At 38.3% G+C, this 22,162-nt stretch overlaps 1 protein-coding gene across 2 annotated transcripts; it reads right to left on the bottom strand.

Annotated features, from left to right (window-relative positions):
- Window positions 1-1,539: 1,539 nt before the first annotated feature.
- Window positions 1,540-18,912, bottom strand: shisa9b (shisa family member 9b). 2 transcript variants are annotated; one of them, XM_085352663.1, is made up of 4 exons: window positions 18,404-18,912; window positions 16,119-16,225; window positions 3,526-3,657; window positions 1,540-1,919 (listed from the first exon to the last, which is right to left on the bottom strand). In XM_085352663.1, exons 1-4 carry the CDS (start codon window positions 18,910-18,912, stop codon window positions 1,540-1,542), a joined length of 1,128 nt encoding a protein of 375 aa, XP_085208789.1. The 2 variants fall into 2 exon arrangements, with proteins under 2 accessions (XP_085208789.1, XP_085208791.1); XM_085352665.1 differs by having other exon boundaries at window positions 3,526-3,653; window positions 16,115-16,225; window positions 18,404-18,909.
- Window positions 18,913-22,162: the final 3,250 nt, after the last annotated feature.

The following is a 22,162-nucleotide window of genomic DNA, read 5'->3' as shown; positions in this document are numbered from 1 at the left end:
ACAGCTTTTGAAAATAGACGGGATTTTGGAAACAGATTGATTCTCCCCGTGAAGGGATCTAGTATGTAAGGTATGTTTGGCAGTCTGGCATCCACAATTTTCAAGATATCATGTTCAAATGGTGTTTGATAGCAGATACCAATAATAGCTCAAGCTAATTTAATTCTGGTGAAAATCAGATCAAGCTGGAGTTACGCTCTCTGAGTGCTCTTGTTTCTGATTGTTTTTCCTTTTAAATAAGTACAGCTATTATCTTGCCCCAGTCCCAAAGGGCTCCCACTGTTTGCTAGGAAAAAAGTTCTCCAGCTGGTTGGTGAGCGGTTGCTGGCAGTCACTATAAAATCAATTGCTAAAACCTCTTTCATGTAAGCCTTGAGATCAGACAGTGATCACCTGGCTACTAGGGAAAAGTTTGTATTTTGCGATGAGGAAATGAAGCTGCTAGAGGTTGCTAGCTGTTGCGAGTGTAGAATTTGCCACAAAGAAGTTTTTGATTTGGCACTAAAATCCTGTAGTTTGCACGGAAGATGCCGGCTTGTCTGTGAAACTGTGAAAAGAGCAATGCAAATTTTAAATGGAGACCCTTCGCATTTAAAGTAAAAGTTGCGCCTCTTGAAACACCTTTTTTTTTGCAGCAATTAGGTTCAACTTTGAAGGTTATTATCATCCGTTTCCAGTTTCAGACATTTTCAAATTTCACTACAGCTCAAAGTATAGTAATCGTTTCCAGGCAAGTCGGTGTATTTCATGCAAAATACGGGTAACTGCAACAATCGGCTAGAGGTCAAAGCATTTGCAGAGAGGTGTCCAGAGCAGCATCCTTTTTTATGACCAATTTCACCAGTCAACAGCTGGTTGGGGAATACACAGTTTTCTCTGGAAAACTCCAGCTGCCAGGGTTTCTGTGCCTGTGTGAATAAGTCCTTAAGTTGGACTTTAGAGATATTTAGTCTCATGTGAGGTTTTAGATTATCTCATATTCAGAGTATGGTACAGATTTGTATAGACTGAAAATACAAACCCTGGTCCCTGCAATTGGTCCAACTGCCACTGGATATTAATCCGTACTCTTAACACATGAACAGTTCCCAACATTTTTAAACACTATTCATTATCTAGTGAAGCATTTCATAAAGATCCCACCAACCACAGGCTATTCCACTCTGATTAGATAAACATAAACCTCTTTTTTTTTTTTTTTTTTTCTTAATAGAAGTTACATAATACGCTTTTATTTTAAGGTCCTTTCAGTAGATACTGGCGATAGTACTTAATGTGTCACATCTCATCACTGTACTATAAGTTATGTAACTTTAGCAGTTTGATTATGTGAATATTAAACACAAAATATTCATTACAGTGCCCATCTGAGGCACGGTGTTAGATACAGAGTCCTGTCAAAGTACACTTCACCTCGTGACAGTGTCATAAATGTTATCCATTACAAAGACAGAGCCACATACTACAGTTCACACTGCTTTCCTGTAACTACATCTGGAGTCTGCAGACTCATTATAAGCCTGACGATTAGGCAGTCGTTCATACTGTCACTTCTGTCTTGCTGTTAGTGACATAGTATGGTTGTGGAGGCATGTAGCGAATGGTGTCCAGCTCCTTTTCTGTGATGCAGAGTTTCTTTGGGCCATAGCTCTGTCGGAGTCCCAGTGTGTCCTTGCTTTCCCAGGATCTTAGCACGCCTGGACTGGGAGCACTGCTGGCGCTGTAGTACAGTGTCTGGGAGCTGTGGCTCTTGGAGCTTTTATACTTGTGTCCATTCTGCTTTGACAGCTGTCTGGGAGGGCTGTAAGGATTGCTCGGCTCTGGCTCCATATCCACACCTTCCATTGGAAGGCTACCTTTGGCTGTCATCTCAATCACTTGTCGACGGTTGTTGTGAAAGCTGTCATTAGCTTTCTCCGCTAATAAACACAAAAATAAACAAGAGATTTATTGTAGCAAAAAGTGTGTGCGTTTGTGTCATCATCATATATTAGACATTGTTTACTAAAACAATAAATATATACAGAAAGAAATCTTTGATTTGGCAAAAGTGATGCTGTAATTGGCACAGACACACACACAAGCATATCCTTGCACCAGTGAAACACAAATCATTGTTGGTATAGCTCATATATTCGGACCACAGAGCCTCTTGTGTGCACACAAGATGCATCACATCACCATCCCCTCATTCATTTTTGTTTTGATTGCTCTTGATTGTCTCCTGTTCCTGCTCTCATTTGCTAAGATTTGCTCCCTAATGATAAGTTCGTTTGACGGCACTTCAGTGGATTAGCGGCGAAGAAGCATCAGCTGCTTGTGCCATCACAAAGACTGCGAGCAGTGATTGGACCTCGTTTCACGCATGCTGATAGCTGTCATCTCTCCCATGCTCAGGTCCGTCAAACAGAGCCAATTGATTTCAATGGAATCTAAATAAAGCATTGCACTTCTGTGTTAATAGCATTATGCACAGATCTACAAATACCATCACTAGAGACTTGAATGTGATCGGGTCAAATTAGGACTATTTGTTTGGAATTATTTTTTCCTTCAGTAATCAATGTGATAAGTAGTTGGTTAACTATAGTTCATTCAGATTACTGATAAGGTTAATATAATACAGTGGGAACAATACATTTCAAAACTGAGGTTTTGAAGTTGGAGTTTATTGCTCTTGAGGATATATGAACACACCAATCGAACAATAAAAGATACTTGCTAAATACATACCACTACAATATTGTTACTTAAAGTGGAACTGAGAAGTGATTTTCTTTTCTTTACCCTGACATTAAAAGCATGTCAAAAGATATTTAAAAAGATATTTTTAGCCACGTTTCTAAGTAGTACTATTTTGACAGCTTCTATAATTTCTTGTTTAAAGTGCTGCTTGTCCAGGAACTGGCTGTAGACTTTCCAAAATTAGCCCATGAGAAGAACAACAAACTTGCTTCTATAAATAATCTTTCAGTTCCCCTCGCTGTTGGCATTGATGGACGGTGGATTAAATCACAAGGATTTCTGACAGCAAGAGACTTGATAGAGATTCAAACCAACTATTCTCCTTTATAATAACAAAAAAGCACTTGTAAAGTTTTACCACTGTATTATGTAAGTAGTATCCTTGGCATGTAGATAATAATCAAATAAGAAAAGCTAGATGTATTAGATAAATTGTTGATGTTAAACTAAAAAGAGAGAGATGTCATCTTACTCTTTTCTGTCTGTTGATATGAGCAACTTTTAACACCAATTTTATTGAAATGCCAAAGAATATTTAATGAAGATTTTCATCCAAAATCTTTGCCTCATTAACTTCTGAACTTGCCCTCATGGTTACTCATATGACAGATTGTTTCAGCTCACTCACCCTGACACTCATTATAGATCCAGGGAAATCCTCATTAATTATGCAAATTGCATTTATATCTGATGTAAGATCCTACCTAATAAAATCAAACAATGAATTTCAAGTGCTTTTTCACCATATGTTTTTTTGGTTTGTGATAAACAACCTCTTACCCACAGCCTTGAGTGTGGTGTACTTGTTGAGATCCTTTGGGTCCTCATATGGGCTGATTATTGGTCCCACACCTGGATATGGCTGACTTACCAGAGTTGGTACATGAGCTGCATTGTTCATCTGGTTGCTCTCTAAAGAAGGGCAATCAATAGTTATTAATGCAGAAACTGAATTACAGTTTCCTCTTTAAGTGCATTTGTAAGCAAGATGTCAACAAATTTAAAATGAGTCATAATAACACAATAGCTTTATTACTGTAGCAGTTTTCAAAACACACAGTTTCATGGATGAAATAGACATTAAAAAAATGTACATTTCTACAAGCATGCAGTCGATCATGCGGCCTTCCATTTCTTCATTCTTCCATACATGCATTTGCTCTGAGCTATAGGCAAAAATTAATGCAATAATGGAACAGATTAAGGAAATACAAGCCTATCTATGTGAGCGCATTGCAGCCGTTTGAAACGAACTACTGATTCAGGTGAGCTGATTAGCTGAGAGGGGCTGATCTAAAGTTGAGGCGCTACAACCTCAAAAGTATGGTTGACTTTGGATTTAGAACAAGTGTGTGTGAAACAGTCAAAAGACCCTGATCAGGTGTTTACAGAGGACCAACTGCTGGGAAAATAAGATTCCATAATGCCTTGCCATGGATGTAATTTACATGTAAATAATAACATTTCAATATTGCCGTCAAATGAAATTTAGAATCAGTGTCGGGGAACAAAAACAGGAGTGATGTGCAGGTTTTTAAGTTTTTATTAGCAGCTTAGCTTTTGTGTTCTGTGCTAACTGAAGACGGGCTAGTGGCTAGGTTTGATCTTATCACTGATAATAAGTAACTTTGCTTTTGCTACACGCATTAGCTCTTTCGACATATTTTGACATAAATATGAAACAGAAATTACAAATGTTGGGTTTTTTTCAGAGTATGTTTAATTCAAGTGTACTAGTACTAGAAACTGCAATTCCTCTAGTGGCCATGCTATTAAATAAATAGCAAATTAGTCCTTACAGACAGACAGCTCAATCCAAAAGTGTTTTGTTTTGGTCTCTATGGATAGTCGAAGGAGCTTGGAAAGAAAAGTGTCTGGACTTCTTTAAGTTTCCTTGAAGACGTTTCACCTCTCATCCGAGAAGCTTCTTCAGTTCTAAGAGCAACAGGTGGAGAGCCCCAAAAGAGGAGTGAAAGAAGCCATCTATGTCCACTGTGAGCGACCATCTTTGAACAGAGGCGGTGGCTTACAACACCAACTGTCGGCCATCTATAATCCACTTATGAGATCCCTTCCCAGACGCCTTAACGCCCACTCACATCCTGGGCCATTTGACCTCAGTAAATCACATGATAGGGTGGGGCCAGGTTTCACCTGAAAACTTGGCTGATTGTGACCCACACCCGTTTTCGCGCCCTGGCTCGTGTGATTAGGTAGAGAATCAACAGGGGACACTCCCATAGGGTTTAAAATCTGGGACTCTCCACCAGTTGCTCTTAGAACTGAAGAAGCTTCTCAGATGAGAGGTCAAACGTCTTCAAGGAAACTTAAAGAAGTCCAGATGCTTTTCTTTCCAAGCCCCTTAGACTACAATGACCTGGTTGACTGAGAACCTTCACAGACACGTCTCCATGGATAGCTTCTTTCTTCATAACAACACTAGAGGGGGTGATTTTGATACTAGAGTTAGGGGCATGGCTACTTTAAAAGGTACTTGATCATGTTTCCGCAGTGCTTTTTTGAGCTTTATGGTTTGCAGTGTGGTATAGTCTGTGCACAAAGTTTATGCTTCAGGTTTTATGAATGAAATTTTTGTATTTTATTCACTTATTTAGTCGTGTCTCAGTCAGCTAGTGATGTTCAGTGATGTCAAACTTCCAAAAAACAAATCAACTGTCCAGATGTGAACATATAGGCTAAAACATGAAGTGTTTTCTTTGACCTGCTAGTGTCACTTTCCTTTAAGTAGCCTTTTCTTGGGGAGCCAGCTGTAGAGCTGAACTGCTCTTTGTAAAACCATCCTAATCGTATAGTAGACATCTGGTAAATTAAGGGGTGCACAGCAGATAGACTGGCCCCCTGCCTACTGGCATGACAGAGCAAACAAATGTTCAGAGTGTCTACTCCTACTTTAGATTGGAGAACGTACCAATTCACAGCCGGCTGTTTGAGGACTGCGCTGTGTGCTGTGTTGAATCTGAGTAGAGATATCAACATGCTTATGGTTGTACATGTTGTGGACAGTTTTAATTAAATGTTTGTTTATTATATTTATTTAAGTTTACAAAGTTTAAAATGCAATGATTCCTTTAGCCCCATTGGTCTAGAATACATCTCATAAAAACAGATCATTAATACAGAAAATGGGTTAATTAGGCTCCTATTCCCCACTGGTCAGCAAGAAACTTTATTACTGTGCTAATTAATTCAGAAAGTCTCAAATTATCAATGCTGTCTCATGAAATGATGCAGAGGACAGCTGCAACAGATACTTCACCATAGACAAGGGGAGGGTATAATTAGTACGAACAGATTTGGGGATTTTAAATAGCAAAGGATTAGTGGTGCCACAGTGGTCGTTATATTATAAAAATATCTATATATCAAGCTTTCCTTTCCTGGGACTTAACTTATTCAGTTCAATAAAAACTAAAGATCATCTGTGATCAAGGACATTTTACAGTAGTTCACTAAAACAGAACTAAAAAATTAAAACTAGTTGTAAAAAAAGTTTTTAGTTAACTAAAAATATTCAAAAAGGCAAAAGGTAACAAAAAAACAATATTTTGTACTTGCAAAGCTAATTGAAACAGGAAACAGTTATATTTCCGTTTTTGTCTTTGTCAGTGTGGTCAAATTTTTCAACAAAATGAGCATCAGGATGACAGCATGACATAAGAGTCCAATAAAGTCAGTGGAAACAAATCAATACAAATCAATATGTGACCCTCAACCTATGAATTAGAGGTTTAAGGTCATGGTCTGAGCAGGAGACTTCAGTAGAGATGTGAGTTGACAGTCCAGTCCTTGTACCTGCTCATTTTCAAGTCACTGTTTTTACTGTTAGTGAAGCCAGTTAACACTGACTTATGAATCATTCAGGCATAAGAAAGACACCTAAGTCAAGAAATGACATGGTATTGAATGTGTCCATAGCAGATAACTTAGCAAAGAATTTTAAATGGTCTTTTCTTTCAGTCGTTTGGCACTTTTTTATCAGCAGCCTGTTGCAAGGAAGAAACAAGTAATTTCCTGTACAGTATGTCCTCAATATTTTTAAGGAAACTGAAAAAGTGGAGGTCAAAACATTAGTGGTGACAAGTCTAATAGAGTGATGAATCCAAATGTACCAATCTTCTCAAATTTGGGGTCATAGGAGGGCTAGAGCCTATGGATGGATATATGGGTTCCTGTTCCAAGCTGACATGACTTTGTTTTTTTCAAAGTGTACAAAACAAGTCAGGAGAGACGTACAACAGTGAGCGTCTGCAGCTGCGGTGGAGGCTCTGTCAAGGTTTAGCTGTTGGGGGATATGCTGGAATTATGAACGCAGAAAACTATCATCAGATTTTGATCCATCATATATTACCATTTGGAAAAGATCTGATGCAGTTTCTTCACTTTTCACCATGCCAATGACTCCAAACACACTGCTGGTGCAGTAAAACTGTCCCTGAATAGAAATACACAATGGAACATGATCAATCATGGACTGGTCCTGAAGACGTGAAAACGGAAAACATCAGTGTTGGTGGTGAGGGTGAGGATGTAGGTAGGAGGGAGGACTGCGAAGCTGTCGGCAGCCAACATTGTAGATGCCGTTAAAATGATCTTTTCTTGGTAAAAGAAAAAAGAAACCACTGTTCTGTGTGATGACTCAAATGACAGGCTCTCAAACACATCACAAAAGAGCACGAGGTCTCAAATACCATTGTCCAAGTGAAGACAACCATATTGACCATCTGTAAAATAAGGGGAGGAAGAAAAGGTTCTACAAGACAGAAACCTGGTCCTGTTTCAGTTATTCACTATCTCGGGCCAGCTTAACAACTAGCCTATTTTATTTTTACGGGATGTTCCTCTATTAATTCTGCTTATCAAATTCAGGGTCCTGGGGAGGAGCTGGTGGATGGATAGATGGATGCAGGAATGGATGGGTTCCTGTTTCAAGCTGACATGACTTTGTTTTTTGCACCTTAAAATCCTATGAGGCAGATTATTTATGTATGTATGCATTTATGTATTTATTTATATTTGTCTCCCCTACCTTGAAAACTGAAAACACCAGATGGTCCCATTTCAAGTTGTTTTAATAACCGGAATAAATTTTTCCCCCAAGGTGTTCTTTTTAAAAAAATGTTTTTTCATGGGCTTAGCAGGTATTATTACATCATGAGACCCTGGTGTTAAAGTAAAACTACAGTATAATGGCCATCCTGTAGTTTGTGTCTTGTTTTGTCTGTCCATATGCTTCATGTACATGCTTCATAATTCATAGTTGTCCATATATGCAAATAAATATTCTCTCGGTCTCTATGGATCGATGGAGTATAAACGCTTTAAACGGACTGTGCCATGCTTCCTGCTACCTTTAACGTCACCAAGACCTGGTTTGGTCATGAAGAGAAAACAGTGAAACAGTGGAAGAAAGTCCAGCCACATAGTCACTGCTGGTAAAAATAGTCAAAACGTTAATACATTTAATCAAATCCCTACATTAAATCTGTCTGGTTTAAATTGCTGTCATACTTTTTTTCTGAGCTTATTGACCTGTTTCAGTTTCATACAGTTGTTGTAAGTGGGCCAGCCACAGAGGCTCTCATTCAGCCTGATCTTGTTAAATCTCATGGATTAGAACTTTTGCTTTCATACCCAGAAGTTACTTTACTTTTAATAAAAGCAATCGGTTTACTCTTTGACATACATGTTAAATGACATTCCTCAATTAAATATAGTTCCATGTAGTGCAATTTTCTTTTGGATAAGCTATTATCTGTGGAAAACTGTCCATGCCCTCATTTGTTGGGCCACAGTCTCAGGCAAGTTTGTAAGTGATACCATTTGAGCTGTTTCACCTGACTTCTGTTTATCTGATACTCCAGCCAAGGTCAAAGTCTAGGTATCTGCTTAAAGGCAGAGACCACTGAGAGTAAATATTTTAATTCCCATACTCTGAATGCTTTGGTAAAACTGTCATTTCAACATTTGTCATAAACATTTGATCTTTTCTGTGTCTGGAGGTCTCGAGTAAATCAAATTTCCTCTTGAAAAATGGACACTAAAATTGAAACTGGGAGCTGATTTTTTTTTTTAGCATCTGATGTCTTTTTCAGGATTCCAAACTCAGCATCATTAAACTGATGTACTGGTGTGTACTATTGATTATCTTCCTCTTTATTGCATATTTTACTCTGATTGAGTGCCATTTGAGCTTGCACTGTTGTTGTAGTCACGGCTTCTGTGTCAGCTGCTGGTGGAAAGTAGGCCACTTCTGAAGAGTTGTAAGGTTAAAGACTCAATGGTTGATGCGGGAAATAAGTGAGTTAACACTCCAGACACAGACACCTCCCTGGAACTCATAAAAGATTTAAGAGAGTATTTTGGGAGCTGTATGCCCCAGAATAAATGGTACAAGGAGAAGTTTTGCTCTTATTTACAGGCACCCTACTTTCAAGTTGGTAATGAAAATATTAATTTCTTTCTGATTGAATATCTTGACGTTTCTACCAGATTTATGAAAATTTGAATTACCAAACACATTTATATATTTATTTCAGTTTATGTATTTAAACATTTGTGTAAATTACTTGATCAAATTTGAGCAGCAGTTTTCATTTAGGCATGTAGACACTGTGAGTACAACCTGACCTCCAAATAGCAGCTCATATGCCAATCATTACAACCAAGATGCAGAAGAGCACTTCTGACCGCACAACACAAATGTTGAACATTGAAGCGGATAAGCTACAGCAGCAGAGAACCACACTGGAAATGGTCAGTTAAGAACAGGAAACTGAGGCTACAATTCACACAGGATCATCAAAACTGAACAACAGAAGATGGGAAAATGTTGCCTGATATGATGAATCTTGATTGCTATTGTGAGATTTGAATGGCAGGATCAGAATTTAGTGTAACTACCAGTCAAACATTGATTCACCATGCCTCATATCAATAGTTCAGTCTGCTGCTGGTGGAGTAATGGTATAGGACATATTTTCTTGGTGTAGTTTTGGCCCCTTAGTACCAACGGAACAACATGTAAATGCCACAGCCTATTTCAGTATTGCTGCTGACCGTGCCAATCCCTTTATGACCACCGTGTACCCATGTTCCAGCAGGATAATACTTCATATTACAAAGCTCAGATCACCTCAAACTGGTTTATTGAGCATGACAATGAGTTAACTGTACTTAACCAAATCTTTAAAAGAGCACCTTTGGGATATGATGGAGTGGGAGATTTGCATCATAAATATGCAGCTGACAAATTTGCAGCAACTGTGGGATGCCGTCATGTTAATATAGACCAGAATCACTGAGGAATGTTTCCAGCACCTTGTTGAGTATGTGCCAAGAAGAATAAAGCAGTTGTGAAGTCAAAAGGGGGTCCAATACTAAGAAGACTGACCTAATAAATTGGCCAACGAGTATGGTTTAGTCTGATAATTATTAAGTGAGGATTACTTAGTGTACAAAGCTTCATTGTTTTTTTTGTTTTGTTTTTTTAACTAAAGGCATTAAAAAACTTTGTACAAACTCAGATATTGAAAACATGGTGAAGTTAAAAGTTAGTTAACTTTTGTTAGTTTTCTTAACATTTAAGTACATATAGTGCTGTGCAAAAGGTTGAGGAAGTTTAGGTATCATATTATGTAATCAGAGAAACATTTTATTGGTCCCAACTGCATTTTGCATCAAGACAGCACCAACCACAAACCCACAGCCAAAATTATGAAGCTCTATATTCAGTGACGACAAGAACAAGGAGTGCTGCAGCAGATGGTATGGCCCACACAACGCCTGAGCTCAACATCATGGAATCAGTCTGGGATTACATCAAAAGACAAAAGCAATTAAGACAGCCTGGATACACACAGAGACTGATAAGTTCTAGAGTATACTTGGGACATCCTATCCACCAGTGTACCTGTGAAAACTGGTGATGTTTTACAACTGAAGTGTGTTCTAACATTAATTTAATTTAGGAATGGTTTTTGTATCTTAAAGAGATTTTTTATTTACAATAAAAGTTGTAAAACAAACTTTTTACAAAAAAAGTTTGCTTACTGTAAATTATAACCGCTCGTGTTTTTCAATGCTTCCTCGCTTATATTTTTTATTAAATCTCCAACAATCAATTTGAATGTAATAATTTGTTATTTAAAAAAAAACTGAGCTCAGCAACATAAACAAGAGATTCACACAGAGACTGGTACGTAAGTAAGTAAGTAAGTGTGGAATCCTTTCCATTGTAAAGAAAAGACACAGCAAACAAGACTCACTATATTTGACTCTACTATAAAGAGATGACTTTATGAGTGCCAATACAGAGGACTCACCCCAGGTTGCAAGAACATTTCATAATTCTCAAGAAAATCCAGATTAAACTTAGTAAATAAAATGTGCATAAACATCTGCAAAACTCTGAAGCAACATTCTTAGGACAGATGCAGCAAAGATCAACCTGTACAGGAACTAGGGGAAAAATATGGAAAACGGACTACGTGATGCATGGCTATGTATAGTTTCCTATGCCAGTGAGTCACAGGTGTTTACTGATGCGATGGAAGACAGGTGCAGCTCCATGAATTTGGAAATGCTCTGAAAAGCTATTATTTTTGCCGGATGCAGTAAAGTTGACTGGAATGTGTGTCACAGTACGAATGAGGAACCCAAAATATACTGCAGAAGCAACCTGAAAGATTCAAGGCCAGGAAATGTAATATTTGTTAATGGTCTGCAGAGAAATCCAAAGTAAAATCCTTGAAAACAACATCAGATTTTATGCAATCACTGGCTGCAAAGGATTCATGATAAATTATTATATTATATAAAAACAATTATATAAATAAAGAAATAATTCCTCAACAGTTATTACAATATAATGGTTTACCCCATCATGTGTACTTTAGATTCTGCACTTTAAGATCATATTAAGCTCATATTAATCTCATAATGGCAACGCTCCTCAGAGTATTGGCCAGTCAGCTATAAGTGAGAATCCACAACTGAACTTTCTCTCACCATCCAAATAATTTTTCAGGTCACTATGTAGTCACATAGTAATCATCTTCTTTGAGCCTTCTCTACGAGTTTCAGAGTACAGCATGTGGCAGGCGGAAATATAACTATAGGTACACTCTACATTTGGTAGCTGTTTCTCAGCTGCTGTCATAAGTAATGCTGCTGAAATACATTTCTATCTGAAAATGAGGAAATGGGCTGTCATGCACCAGTGGAGTGTTGGCACTGAGTGGAGACTTTGTTCTCACTGGCTGACTGCCTGGAGTAAAAAGAGGCCACTCTTCACAATTACCCCCATGTACTCGGATGTCCAGCAGGACAAAGATATGATAGTCCCGGTAGCCAAAGAAGCCCTTGTCATAAAGACAGTGTTGCTGGTGTCTTAAGGAGAATAAGAGCTCATAGCCCAGTTTAACAGATTTCTATTATCTTTGACAGGCAGCAGATAAAGACGGGTATCCTACGGAGATTTACACCTCTATCTGTAAAATACAGTGGCTTGGGCATGCCACTAGAAACCACAGCTGTACAAGATGGGTACATGTGTCAAAAAATACCACCTCACCTCATGTAACCTTCCAGGGTTTGCTGTCAAGAAAACAATCATGACTCTTCTGTTGCCACCTCAATTACACAGAGTCCTTGTCATAAATTTCTAAGCTGCTGTGCTCTGAAATGGCATGTGCAAGGTCACAAAATAAAAGCTGCAACCGTCTTCTCCTCAATATAGTTAAAAAGTAGAGACTAACTGAATAAACACAAATCGTATTAGCGCTTTTGTTGTTTCTTTGTTTTGCTTTGTTTGGTTGGTTAGTTATTTGTCCTGTGAATGCAGACATCTCACTTCAATTTCAAAAATCCCCTTCTGCCTTGAAATTGTATGAATGCACTGATGTATAAAAATACACTTGTACGTGACACATCACGCACAGCGGTCTTGTGTTAGCAATATTAGCATGATTGGTGTGATTGCATAACATTTCTTCAGCCTTTTAATACACCTGATTGCTGCTATTATACTATATTTTAACTCTGTAATGCCAAGTGTATTATGTTTGATACATTAGTTTTTGTGTAAGTTTTTGCGATGTCTACAATCAACAATGTGATTTTTTTTTCACAAAAAAATGAAATAAATTGCACAACACATTATAAAGCAATAAATTGCACAAAAATGCCATATGTAGCATATTATATTATATATTTTTTCATAAGGTTCAGTAAGCACTCTAGTTTAAAAAGGAGAATTTTCTGGCATTTATTTTGTAGTTGAGGCTTTACAGAGATTTAAAGAGATTTAACTCGTGCTTGTAAAGTCCTCCAGACCCTCTCTCTGTTTGTCATCTAAAAATGAATGAGAACATTTATTACTATTCATCACTCATCTGTGATCATCTTGGATTTATGTCTCAACATCTTAAAGTTGACAAGTATGTGCTAAGACCTAAAAGATTTTCTTTCTAATCACAGAATTCATGTTTTCACTAATTAGAAACCCTTGCAAAATAATAAGGGTGCACTTGCTGCGCCCGTAAATTCTACTGAGAAAGTGCAAGTGTCTGGGCCTCATTAATGATAAATTAACAAACTGGTGATTTTTATTTCCCACCTGAATTTTTTTTTTTTTAATTAAGAGAACCATTTACCATAAAATGGCAGAGCATCCCTCATTCTTTATTTGAATCAGAACCTAGCTTAAATCATGTTATTTCTTTTACCTCTAACTCATACTTCCCAGTATATACTGTATAATATTGGACCTAATCAGTATCATGTCAGTGTTTATCCTAAGTTAAGAGTTTGGAATTTACTTTTTAAAAGTCAGATGTCTGGCTGTAGCAGCTTTTCAAAAATGAGTGCTGTTTGACTGTGTCTGTAAAACCTTTTTTATTACAATGGCATTTGCCATAATTATCCATCTCGTTGGGGCGTGGGGGTGCAAAGAGACCTTTACTGGCTGTAGCTGTTGAGGCAGAAAGTAGGTTGGCAGTAAGCAGGTTAGCATTAATAAGAACTCCTTTCTGTCTGCGTGCATTTGTGGGTGTGTGTAGGCATTGGTGCTGACGAATGAAAGAAGCACGGTGCAATATAATGGCTGTGGCATACAATATGTTTTGGCAACGGAAGAGCTCAAGGTTGTCAGTATGAGGGTATGACTAATATGTTCGCCAGGCTTGAGGATATGGGATTTTTTTTCCCCCTGCTTCCGATACTTCCGGTTCCGCACATTTAGGCCAAAAAGAAAACAAAAAACATACAAAGCTCACAGTTTCATATTTGTATTTGAAACAGTTAAGACCTTCGAGGGTGAGCTTTGTGGTACAAAGCAATTAGTCGCTGAAAGTGGGAATTTACTAGAATTAAAAGCTTATGATGGCAACATGAGTTAACAGATATTACCCATCCATCCTGTGTGCTCAGATACTGACACTGACACAAATTAAATTTTTTTTAACTGTTTACTGAAACATATTTCAATTATAGTATATAATGGACATGTACATAATTTGTAGACTCTTAGCTTTCCTTTGGAGGTATCCGCTTTTGAAATTGGATGAAGGTTTTAGGAGTTTTAGCTCCTTAACTTGTGCCACCCTCTTTTTACAGGGACCAAAGTATTTGGACAGTTGACTCAAAGGCTATTTCATAGGCAGGTGTGGGCAACTCCTTTTTTATGTCATTATCAATTGAGCAGATAAAAAGCCTGGAGTTGATTTGAGGTGTGGTGCTTGCATTTGGAAAATTTTGCTGTGAACAGACAAGATGCAGTCAAAGGAGCTCTCCATGCAAAGTGAGACAAGCCATCCTTGAGCTGCAAAAACAGAAAAAACCCATCTGACAAATTGCTACTGTATTAGGAGTGGACAAATCTAAGGTGCCGCACAGCAAGAAGGTCCTGAGTTCAATTCCACCATCAGGCCGGGGTCTTTCTGTGTGGAGTTTGCATGTTCTCCCCGTGTTTGCGTGGGTTCTCTCCGGGTACTCCGGCTTCCTCCCATCGTCCAAAGACATGCAGCTTGTGGGGATAGGTTAATTGGATAATTCAAATTGTCACTAGGTGTGAATGCGAGTGTGAATGGTTGTCTGTCCCTATGTGTTAGCCCTGCGACAGACTGGCGACCTGTCCAGGTTGTACCCCGCCTTTCGCCCTATGACAGCTGGGATAGGCTCCAGCACCCCCCGCGACCCTGAAAAGGATAAGCGGAAGCGAATGGATGGATGGAAATCTAAGAGAGCACTGGTGAACTCAAAAGACCTGGACGTCCACAGAAGACAACAATGGTAGATTGTTGTGAAGAGAAACTCCTTTACAACAGCCAACCAAGAGAACAACATTCTCCAGAGGATAGGCATATCGATATCCAAGTTTATCATGAACAGAAAATACAGGGGGTTTACTGTCAGGTAGAAGCCACTTATAAACCTCAAGAATAGAAAACCCAGATTGGACTTTCCTAAAAAAAAAATATTAAAAATTAAAATATTAAAAAATATATATATTAAAAATCCAGCACGGCTCTGGAAAAACATTCTTAGAAACCAAGATCAACCTCTACCAGAAGGATGGCAAGAAAAAAGTATGGAGAAGGTGTGGAAGAGTAAAATACTGCAGAGGCAGTGTGATGGTTTGGGCGTGCGTGGCTGCCAGTGGCACTGGGACACTAGTGTTTATTGATGATGTGACACAGGACAGAAGCAGCCAAATGAATTCTGAGGTGCTCAGAAACATACTGTCTGCTCAAATCCAACTAAATGCACTCAAATTGATTGGGTGGCATTTCATAATACAGATGGACTGACCCAAAACATACAGCCAAAGCAACCCGGGAGTTTTTTAAAGCAAAGAAGTGGAATATTCTTGAATATTCAAGTCAGTCACCTGATCTTAACCCAATGGAGCATGTGTTTCACTTGTTGAAGACTAAACTTTGGATAGAAAGCCCACAAACAAAGAGGAACTGAAAGCCACTACAGTAAAGGCCTGGCAGGGCCATGAGATCAAGACTTCAGGCTGTCATTGGCAACAAAGGGTTTTCAACCAAGTATTAGAAATGAACATTTTATTTTCAGTTGTTTAATTTGTCCAATTTCTTTTGAGCCCCTGAAAAGAAGGGATTGTGTTCAAAATCTTTTAGTTCCTCACATTTTTTATTTCATATCATCTTTTTGTTCAATACACTAAATAAAACTGAAAGAATGCCCTTCAACTACATCTGAGTTGTTTCATTTAAAATCCACTGAGGTAATGTGCAGAACCAAAATTAGAAAAACATTGTCTCTGTCCAAATATGTATGGTCCTATGATATGTATGTGCATGTAAGTAGATATGTATGCGGCTACTTACGGAAACTGTTAGTTGTGAGTCTGGTTTGTATGTTCTCATAGTGCTGACCAAGTCCAGCGTCGTCTGTATGTTCTGAGGCAGGATGGCGGATCACATGTGCAAGAGCTCTGAAAAGATGAAGAATGTGAATATGAACACATACATGAAATACGTGCAAAAATAAAATATAAGTAAAGATCTGTTTAACATGTTATATAATCCATAGCCAAATCTACTTGGGGTTAAAGTTGCAAAAATGGTTTTCATCAACTTTTCAGGAGACAATTCACAGTACTAAGGTCGCAGGCTTTGTTTCTGCAGTTTTAAGAAATATTGCAGCCAGTGATTGTTGCTCTTCTAAACATCTGCAACACTACTCTCAAGAGACAGACTGAAAAATAACTGAGGCTAAGTCATTCCAACTTTTAGTTCTTGAAGAGTTAAAACACTGGATCATATCTTGAAAGCAAATCTTTAGACCATGTTTGCCTCCTTAAAGCTTCCACACGTTACATCCCACATGCAGAATTTTTCTCTTTTAAGTCTTAGTCCTTGTTTGGCATAAACCAGATGTCATCAGGGCTTGGAGTTAGGTTGTCAACACTGCTTGTCAGAATGTCAAATATCTTCACACACACACCTTTCCAGCAGTGTATTGGGGAGGGTTGCATCTAACTATTTCTGTAACATTCGCACTCATTTCACAGCGTGACCGCCCTGCTGTGCAGAGGTGAGAAAGGAGATGGGATTTGATCTTCTCTCTCTATCTTGATTTTTTTTTTTTTCATTCTTGAAAATAACAGAACTATTTGTGTCATTTTATTGTAAACAAACACATGCTGCACTGATAGATGTGAGGGAGGTCTTAACAGAAAATATCTGCTGCTCTCCATTAAATTAAACTAAATGCACCTTACTCTCTACAGCTGTTGGCTTGGAGAATCGTTATACACCTAGTTTGATTTTAACTACAAACCTCTAAACCTTGATGATATTTATGGATGTGATGTTTTCACATCAGCAATTCTGTCCTCAAACACATCTCACACTTCTCACAACTCTTGTGGTAGTTCCTGCTGCAGTCTCCAGGACCATGTTTTGCCATGAATACACAAATAGACTCACAAAGTGAAAAGAATACTAGCGCTGCCTCTGTAGCTGTCAAACATACATGCAGAGGACAGGGTCTTTGCAGACAGATACACAAGCACACTTGTAGTGGGAGATAAAGTGAAGATTACGTTGTTGTTAAAAAAAAAATACTCGAGATTTTACGAGCTATACACATGCATGGATTTTGACTAATTGAGGCATTGAGGGTTTTTTTTCCTAATTTCTTTTAAATAGCTATTTGTCTGTGGTACTCATAAATGGAGTAACTATGTTTTTAGGGTGGTCTGCCTCTTGCAATTATGACGCATGAAAAAAATTGTGAATTGCATTAAATCTTACAGTAAAATCCACTTAGACTCATTCTCAATCAGAATTTAGTAAAGGTTACTATGACCTCACCTCTTTCCTATTGTTCTCTTTAAGGAAATTTCTACAAATTGGGTAGAAGGATTGATTCAGTTGAGGCTTACAGATTACCTTGTAAGTCAAGAGTGTACTTCCAATAAAACATAGATTTAATGGGATACATTTGTGTTGAAAAGTCATCAACAAACATAGGTGTAAACAGACACAAGCGGTTCGCTGATGGTGATATCCTGGACTGCTCCTTAAGTCTCTCAGAAGGTCGTTCTTCCTTTAGTGCAAAATCACTGTGAGTATAGAGCATCAGCCCTGCATGTGTTTGTGTTTGATTGAAAAGCTGTAAATACTGCAAGCAAATAATGATGCAAGGCATAAGTCCCATTATAGGTCACCGGCTTGGTTTCAGTTGTAATGTACTGAAAATAGGCAGAGACCTAGTTTTCCAAACCCAATATAGATTATATCCATTTTTTTGTATTTACCATCTTCAATCTCGCTATAGATAAAGACCAAAAAGCTAACATTCAGCTTTATATTCTGCTTTATAACATTAACAGACTTAAGAATGAGGAAGATGTTTCTAAAGTCCGTGCGCTACCTCGGGTTGATAAGACTCATTTAGCGTGTATTTAAACAGAATCAATGTCCATATAAAAATAAAACAACCTGTTGCTTTGACTCGTTCTTGATATAAAGTTGGAACATTCTTTCCATACTGACGGAATTTGTCTAACTTGGGGGCTTTTAAATATTTAGACAGATTAAAAACAAAACAAAAAGTCAGAAACTGTAATCCAGCAGAACCAAAAGTTATTACATTTGTAGCTCACCTTGACATGTTTTCTCTGTGTGGACGCTGCGTCTTTTCCAAACCAAGCTTGGTGAAAATCCCTATCAGTGCCATAATGGCCACGACCCCGCATATGACATAAACAATGAGGTTGGTTTTATCCTTCGCGGACTCGAGCGCTACGTCCACTTTTGGCGGAGGTCGCCCTGTCATCATCCACGGTGGGGTGTCGTAGTTCTTACAGGTGGTCTGGTCCAGTCGGGAGCTTTTAAACGCGCAGCAGAACCTGAAGCCACAGGTGCCGCAGCAGTACAGGTAGCTGCCCGTCCTGCACACGAACGGCGGATCCCACTGGCCCATCACGTCGTAGTAGCCACGGCACTTGTCCTCCACGTGTGGGGTCTCCGTGACTCCAATCTCAGCCTCCATTGAGTCGTTAAATCCGGGTATAATATAGTCATCGATAGTTTGACCGGGTTCGCCCTCCGCATCGCACACCATAACTTTCACCAGAAAGTAACCGAGCAGCAGCTCAGTGCCCCGCATCATTGCTCACTTATTCCGCCCTGCTTGACGCCCTGGCGCGCTCTCACAAACTCGCAAGCATCTTCCAAGGAGATGAGATACAGCCATGCGTAATCGGGAAAAGGCTGATTCCAACCTCCATGCGTAAAAACAATATGCCACTCTGTACTTTTTTCTTTCCTTTAACAACAACAGCAAAACGATTGTTGTGGAAAAAGCAGTTCAGACACCCAAAGGGTCGCTTATAGTAGTAAATAGTTGGAGAGCATCACCGAAGCTGTGCCCCTGGCTGCGCTGGAGGGTGTCACACACCTCTGAGGCTGCTCCACTCCACAAAGCCGTCAGAGACAGAGAGAGTGGGAGAAAGACAACGCAAAGGACCCTATGAGCATGTGAATTGGGGGAGAGAGCGAGAGAAGGGAGAGAGCCAATGGGAGAAAGAGAGAGCGATGTGCAATAGCGCTAATTACAAGCCGTGACAGCACATTATTATCGGGTTGTGTCGTAAAATCGTCTGTAGGCTACAATTCGTGATCCACATCAACCAAAAAAACAGTCATTCCAAGCAGTCATTTCCAAGTTTAGTTGGCAGGGCTTTGATGTGTAGAAGCAAACGGTGTTATTATTGAGCAACTTAGTGATGTCTGCACAGCAGTGCAATGATTGATGGTTAATGAGAAATCATAAAGTAAATACGTTTTCAGGGAAGCTCAGCCAGTGTAAAAAATCTACACAATATTCTGTATATGAAAGAATTAAAACAAGTAGCTTTTCACAGTCAATTTTATTTTGTCCATAAAGATAAATGATACACAGAGTGTGTTACATTGTTTAGTCGACAGTTCTGATTAAAAAAGTGATGGCATCCATTCAAACCTCTTTCTTGTTTAGGCGTAAGGTCATGTTGAAACAGCCGTGACCTTTCAAGTTGCACCACGAAAAAAATGTCATTTGATCAATGACAAAAGAGTCCCAGAAATCATGCATGAGAAATTAGATTTAAATCATTTTCATCAACACACAAATGAGGTTCTAATAAATCTCAGAAGTTTTCATTTCCTCGAAGTCTATCCAAGGAGAAAACGTTTAATTTTAGCAGTTTTAATTAGAGCGGTAACCCTCCTGCCCTCTGTTATTGTCGCTTCTCCCACACGATTGTAACACAAGTGAAAACTATCATTCAGGGTGTGTGTTTTTTCCTGCTCCACAGAAAACAAGCGCTGTGGAGAATTTATCTTCTATCTGATAGGTGTAAAACTCCATCCAGCTTTTGGACTTGAATTTAAGATTAAAGCACTTTTAATAAACATTTTATTTTAATAAACATTATAACCTGTTTTATCATAAAAAAAAAAAAAATTACCATTTGTTGACCTCAGCTATTGATTACTAATCAAAAGGACGATGAATGAGTCTCGACAAGTATGGAGCTGCAAAAAAAAGAATGTGGCAAATTATTTTTAGACAAATCGTTTCATCTAAACTTATGATTAGTGAAAGGAGGCATACCATCTGCCACTTGAGAATTCTCACTCCTCTTGTTTGATGTTGAATCATCTTAGGTATGGAAGGCTACTTGTATTTACAGTTGGCTGTCAGAAGAGTTTTTGCTTGTCTTTGTGAATCTTTAAAGTTTACTATAAATAGTTATACACAGTCCCCAGGGATGAATCTTCAGAGTTCCAACAAAGTGCAGGCAATGAAGTTTTATAAGGACCAGATCAACTCCAGATAATAAATTCCTATCTATGTATTCCTGTGAAGTTTAAAATGCTACATTAATGCTCAGTGAAAAAAGCACATTCTAGTTTTATTGCTCTTTATTCCCCCCCCCCCCCCCCCCCCCCCCCATCAGTTTGTATTTTTTTTTTGATGATGGTGACACTTTTTTTGTTGTTTTAGTTTTTTCTTTACACCTTCTTTAAGTAGATGGCTCACTAAAGAATTTAACAACCAAGTGATTTAAAAAAAAATCTGCTTATAAATTCAGTCTAGAAAATTATTGTTTGTTTGGGTCTAAAGTGTTTTGATATATGTCCTAATAAAGAGTACCACAAAGTAAATGCTAAAGCTTTAGTGTTTATTAGTCTGTTCAATTAATTTTTGACATCCGCTGTGTTATCGCTGTTTTGTTTTGTTTGTTTGTTTGTTTTTAGCAAGTGGCACATAGTTTAAAATTTCAACTCTCAGACTAAGCTCGAGTAGATAATGAATGAATAGAGGAAATGACACGATGTACCATTACAAAATAACACAATCTTTAATGAAGGGGCTTTAGCAGTAAAGGTTTTTATTTTAAAGCATTAACAACTAATGGATTTCTACAGGATTGCTCTACAGAAATCAAACATGCTCTTCATAAATTCTAGCAATTTGCACCATGAAGCTGCCATATGAAAACTGCATGACTCTGGCAGGTAAATCTTTGCCAGAGAGTTAGTCACCCTGTGCTGTGTTTTGGGTGGGAACAGGTGGGCAAACGCGGCGGTTATAATTCCACTCTGACGGGAGCGTGCTTAATGAAATGCTCGCACGGTGGGGGATTTCAGTGTAATCCTGTTTTGTTCCAACTGAGTAATGCGACTGTCGCTGACTGCTGTTACAGTCTGCTGGTGGGGATTGCCCTAAAGGAAACTATGAACCACCTGTATGCATACTGTGATTTCTACAGTACAGTTGGGACAATACAATATTCTCACCATATGTTGCTCATAACAATAGTAGTGCTGTGATACAATAGTTAAACTAAATATTTATATATGCCACACCATGACATCTGTGTAAATCAAGAGGAAATAAAAGGCACAAAAAGGGCTTATGCATTTATTCACTGCAATTATGGTGTTTATTGTTATTAGCAGTAGTACTAGTATTAATTTTGTCTCCTTGTAGAACCACTTATTAAGGAGTTACTATAAGTCAGATTGTTGGAGGAATTAATTTGCAGTGATTGCATGTTTTCATAAAATTATCAATATTTGGTAACTTGGATGGACTCCAGCCACCCTGCAACTCTGGTAAGGATAAGTGGCAAAGAATGGAATGGATCAATATTTAGTGCTAGTCTGTTATTTGTCATACGAAGAAAAGGAACTATACTGTGCTATATGTTGTCATATCCATATGTTGTACCATCTTTAATGAAACCTGTGTCTCAGGAAAACCTTTAACACTTCAGTATTGTAAAAAAAAAATGGCCAATTAGATGACAAATTACAATTGAGAACCTTAACAAAGTTGTCAAGAAACACACGAATTGGAGACGGTTCCACTA

This window comes from Diplotaxodon limnothrissa, linkage group LG4 (assembly GCF_057381915.1).
Source record: "Diplotaxodon limnothrissa isolate DT_005_m linkage group LG4, D_limnothrissa_male_GT1.1, whole genome shotgun sequence".
NCBI lineage: Eukaryota > Metazoa > Chordata > Actinopteri > Cichliformes > Cichlidae > Diplotaxodon > Diplotaxodon limnothrissa.
The sequence above is the reverse complement of the archived record's forward strand: the minus strand, read 5'-3'. Positions and strand labels throughout refer to the sequence as shown.

Coding starts and splice junctions, on each gene's coding strand:
- shisa9b (XM_085352663.1), bottom strand. CDS start 18,912: ATGATGCGGGGCACTGAGCTGCTGCTCGGTTACTTTCTGGTGAAAGTT. Junction 16,226..18,403: donor CACAGAGAAAACATGTCAAG/GTGAGCTACAAA, acceptor TCATCTTTTCAG/AGCTCTTGCACATGTGATCC. Junction 1,920..3,525: donor CACCACACTCAAGGCTGTGG/GTAAGAGGTTGT, acceptor TGTGTTTATTAG/CGGAGAAAGCTAATGACAGC.